This window comes from Arvicola amphibius, chromosome 6, assembly GCF_903992535.2.
Source record: "Arvicola amphibius chromosome 6, mArvAmp1.2, whole genome shotgun sequence".
NCBI lineage: Eukaryota > Metazoa > Chordata > Mammalia > Rodentia > Cricetidae > Arvicola > Arvicola amphibius.
In genome coordinates, this window is record NC_052052.2 from 34,652,982 (window position 1) to 34,658,201 (window position 5,220).

General features: G+C 49.7%; 1 protein-coding gene and 1 pseudogene across 1 annotated transcript; both read right to left on the minus strand.

The window, feature by feature from the left end:
* Positions 1–2,982: 2,982 nt before the first annotated feature.
* On the minus strand, positions 2,983–3,838 carry P3r3urf (PIK3R3 upstream open reading frame). Its single transcript, XM_038335145.1, has 2 exons — positions 3,604–3,838; positions 2,983–3,026 (listed from the first exon to the last, which is right to left on the minus strand). Exons 1-2 carry the CDS (start codon positions 3,836–3,838, stop codon positions 2,983–2,985), a joined length of 279 nt encoding a protein of 92 aa, XP_038191073.1.
* A 956-nt stretch (positions 3,839–4,794) lies between these two features.
* LOC119816084 lies at positions 4,795–5,220 on the minus strand (annotated as a pseudogene).

The following is a 5,220-nucleotide window of genomic DNA, read 5'->3' on the forward strand; positions in this document are numbered from 1 at the left end:
AAGGGAACTCCAGCCTCGTGCCCCAGGGATTGTCTGGTTCAGTCAGACCCTATCCTTTGACTGTTCACCCCCCTGCCTGAGTCAGACTCCCAGAAAAACTTACGGAACCTGATCTCAAAAAGCCCCTTCCTGTGGGGACTCTCTGGCCAAGAAAGAAGGGAACCAGGACTGGTAAAGCATCACACTAGGGGTTAGGGCAAAACAGGGGTGCTTCCAGTCCAGGACTATTCCTACATTCCGAAAGATCCCCAAATGTTCCCTGAACTTCATTGTTTCTGAAAAGGATGGCGTGCCCCAGGCCACTTCCCAGGAGCAATCTGGACACCCCCGCCCCCCCCCCCTCAGCCCTTCCGGCAGAACAGTTCAGCACAGGGCTGAAGCTGCCAAACCCGATTTTCCGGTGGCTGCCCAAGGCTGGCTAAAGCAGGAAGCCCTCCTCCTGGCATGCACCCCTCAGGCTACCGTTCTCCTCCCCCTCACCTGATTCCCTGCCTGGGCTGTGCCTTCTGCACCTGTGCCAGCTGTCCCAGTGTGCCACCACTTCCTCCTCCACCTGCTTGCCATCTCCCTTGGGCTGCTTCCCCAGCACCATAAGGTGTGGGCCAGTGCTACCCCTTCTCTGGGCTTCGGTCTTCCCATCTTCAGATGGAGAACAGCGGCTTTCCCACAGAGCAGCTCAGGGGAAGGGGTCCGAAAGTGGATGTGCCTAGCAGAGGGCCCCGCGTTTGCTCGGTGGGTGGGTGTGGGATTGGGAACACCACAGAGAGGGTATGAGCAGGAAGCAGCGCTTGTAGAAATCTCTAGATTTCTGGAATCTAGGGTACTTCCTCTGGGTTCCTTATGTTAGCTAACCTGTGGGAGATGGAAAAGAATCCTTGAAGCTGCCAGGTTCCCAGAGTCCTGCCTCCCATGGAGGAAGACCTCTCATTGTCTTCACCCACCTCACCTCAGAACTAGCACCTCCCTTAGACCCAGCAAGTGCTACTGAGTCAGAGCTGCAGACTGAGCAGTTGCAGCCTGGCCAGGTCAACCCCCACAAGTCAGGCCCCTGCTCCAGGTTGCCCCATAGCTCAAGCCCCTTCCTCTAGTCCGGGAATCATCTCTGTGTTCTCGGCCTCCAAAGAACTCCAGAGGGGTGAAAGAGTGTGCCGCACCCAATCATCCAGAGGGGCCACCTAAACTGAAGGAGTGGGTACCTCTCTCTGGCTGTTGCTTTCTCTGAGAGCCCAGAGAGGAGGAGAACTGAGAACCTGGAGGAGGAGGGGTAATGGAGAAGTCATTGCGGATGGAGCTAAAAATAGCTTGAAGAGATGATGTCATCGAGTTTCCTCTGCTTATCACCCCCCTCATACACATACATAGGAACACATGCACACACTCAAAGACACAGAGACACAGAGACATAATCAAAGGCATATATGCACACACTGCACACAGTGATATTGGGGAGGGAGGCGTTTGGGCCTCAGGGCTGCAAGGATAGGGAAGGCTGGTGAGTGTGTCTACGTGGATCTGAGTTCTCATGAGTATGATAGCATGTGCCTATGTTTATATGCTTGTGTTCTTGTGTCTGGGTGCATGTATGTTTGTGTCTGTGTATGGGCATGCCTCCTGCAAGGGGGTGGGTTGGTACCTATCGCATTCTTATCAGTGCTGATCTCTGTTTATAGCATGTGCCTGAATACATGCATTCATCTGCTAGTTATGTTGTATATACATGGGTCCACTTATATTTACATGACTACATTTGTTTGTCATGTGTTTGTTATGTGCAGGCCCATTATGGGCCTTGGACACCAGTCCAGCCCTTTTCTAGCCCAGCACTCTCTGGACCCAGTATAACTGTGAATTATCTGCCCTAGCCCTCCCCTCAGGATCCCATGCTCTGGCAGGCTTATTGTAGATGTACTTAATTCATTCCTCTTATGAGAGGAAAATGATATTAGCCAGATTTCTTAGCCCAGAGGACAGGCCACCAAAAATCTTAGGGATTACTCCTGCTCCCCAGTCCTCACACTAGCCCACCCTCACACCCTGCCAATTCTCACGCTAGCCCATTCACTTACAAATCCACTCATTAGAGACAAAGACACTCACAATGCTACTGCACAACCCCACAGAAACACAACCCACAGAAACCTAGTTAAACCCTATGATACATGGGCACACACTCAGAAATCCAAATGGAAAATCCCCAGGCCAGACAGAGTGCAACACCCTCCTCTGTTCCTGGGCTCAAACTCAGTCTTGCTCCGCCCCCAAGTGCCCCAGCTCAGCTGGCAGTCCTGGAAAATGCTGACCTCAGAGGATGGCTGGGGGCTGAAGGTGACATGTCCTCCTACACTAACCATTCTGCACCCCCTCCCTCTCACAGGCTGCCCCCTCCCCCTTCTGACCTTCATTCTCAGCTGAGCCAACATTGCTTTGGTTTGCCTCTGCCCTCACAGCCGCTCCTTGACTCTCGCAGCCAACAGCAGAAGCACGTTCAGTCACTAAGGCATATCTAGTCACGTGCCTTAATGTCCCTATTCCCCTGTACACACACACACACACACACACACACACACACACACTGACCAGCACCAGCATACCTCATGCTAGAGCACTTGTGGGGTTCTGTCTTTCATCTGGTCTCTCTCTTATCTGTACCTTCTTGCTCTTTCCAAGACTCCTTGTGCCCATGGGAGTGTAAGGCAGGACAGCCCCTTACCTCACAGGACAGATCAAAATGCTGAGGACAAAGATGGGTTTGTCTGGCTGACCTTGTCCTGTCCTTCCACTGTCTAACTGTGGTCCACGTGTGCTGGCTCAGAAGCTCATGCCTAAGCGTCTCCAGCCCTGACCCTATCCTCCCTCCCATAGCATAGTTGGAATGCTTCGGAATGGAGAAAGACAGCTTAAGCAGAATGATTGTATTTGCTGTTTACCACCAACGGCCCTCTGGAAGAGCAGGTCCAGTGCAAGCCAAGCTTCTGGGCATTTCTAGAGGATCAGAAAGCCCCCAGGTTGACAGAGGTGTCTGAGTACTGCAGAGAGAAAAGAGAAGGAAGAAAATTCAGAAAAAGAAAAAGAAGAAAGGTAGTTGTGCAGGCTGGGGGAGGTAACTCAGTGAAGCCCTAGTTTTCTCAGGACCTGAGGTCAATCCCAGAATCCAGGTAAAGGCTGAGCATGGTGGCACATGCTTATAATCCCAGCCTTGGGGAGGCAGAGACACATAGATTCCTCCTGTTGGACGGTCAGCCAGCCTAGCCTACTTGACACATTCCAGGCTGCTGAGAGGCCTTGTCTCCTAAAAAGGTGCATGGCAGCCAAGGTTGTTCTTTGGCCTCTACATGCAGGCATACACACATGCATACATGTGTACATGTACACACACAAAGAAAATAGGCATGTGTGAGAACCCCACAGCTCCCCCACCTCCCTCAAGCTCTCCTTTTCACAGCCATGCCGTTTTTTCATTAAGACTCTCAGCATTTAGTGACATGCGCCTTCAAGACGCTGCCTTGGGTAGAATTTCACACATTGCCCTTTAGAGCATGTAAGCAGAACAGATACTTCTGTTTTTCAAATCACAGATCCCCCAGCCCAGACTCCCTCACTAACCTTGCGGTGAGAGGATCCACACACTGGTGGTAGAAGTGTTGTTGGTGTCATTGATGTTTGTGGCCATAGTGGCAAGATTGGTGGTAGCTGGGCCTCGGGGTTTCTGCCGGTATGTTCTGCGGCTATACTTGAACATCCTGGAACACTTGCGCCGGGACCCACCCATACCTGGCCTTCGGTATGGCGAACTCATGCCCCGAGGCCGAGGGGCACGGACAAGCTGAGAGGGCCCCATGACTGCAAAGAGCTTCTGAGGGGTTTTGTTGACCAGGCAACTGAGGTCTCTATGACACATGGAACCTGCCTAAGGGTGACGCTCTTTGTCACAGGTTTGTCCCATCCCCCACTCAGACATAACTCAGACTTCCTCACAGTCCTCTTCATGGAGAGAAGCCCAAGAGCCAGACAACCACAGTTTGATCCCTTAGGGAAAAGAACTCTGGTGGGGGTTGAGGAAATCACTCGGTTATTTTCCTTCATCCACATTAATAATACTGACAATGTATTGAGCACCTACTGTGTGCCAGATACTAAGCTTAGTATTTCACAAACTTGATTTTATTGACTCCACCACAGCCCTGTGAGGAGAGTCTATCAATAATCTTATTTATAGAAGTTAATTCTTATTTTTCCCAGTACTTAGAGGTTTAGAAAGTCATTGTAAATACTGAATTAACAAATATTGAAGCTGGGTGTACTAGTACAGGCCTTTGATCCCAGCACTTGGGAAGCAGAGGCAGGGGGATCTCTGAGAGTCTAAGGCCAGGCTGGTCTACACAGAGCCGCAGTTCTCAACCTGTGAGTCGAGACCCCTTTGGAGGTCAAATAACAGATATCCTGCATTTCACATTAAATTCATAACGGTAGCAAAATTACAGTTATGAAACAGCAATGAAAATAAGTTTATGGTTGGGTCACCACAACGTGGGGAACTGTATCAAAGGGTTCCAGCATCAGGAAGGTGGAGAACCATAGAGAGAGTTCCAGATCAGCCTATGACTATATAGTGAGACCCTGCCCTCAAATAAACAATAATACTTAATCACTCATTACTTCTTTTTTTTTTTTAATATGAAGGGGTTACTTTTATTATTTTCTTACATAACATCTTAATGAATACATGTGCATTTTTCTCAGCTGGCAAATAAGACACACAGCAAAACTTCCTTGTGCTTGGGAAGTCAAGAGCAATCACCTGTCTCTGGGAGGATTTGGTTTCTTACGACGATTGTGGTACTGTTCGTGCAGGAACCAGCGGTACTTCGTGGTGAAGAACACCTTGCTGAGTTGTTCTATCATGGGGCCTTGCTCAAGCCATTTGCTTTTTTATTTCTAATTTGGTTTTCGGCATTTGTCCATGTGTTTCTTCATTATTCTGCAAAATGTCTGGGTGAGGGATAGGTTTCGTGTGTTTGTAGGGGATGCCCACAGAAGGGTGGTAGCACACTACTGTCTGCCATCGGATGTCAAAACGAGCTCTACCTTGCAGTCGTAGTCGTCTGGAAGAGAAGAACGTGTAGATTTACGACAAACACTAGGTAAGGCTCCATTTTGGAGTGGAAATAAATGTTTCCAGACAGTTCTGCTTGACGTCACCCATTTTACTACTGCAGCCAT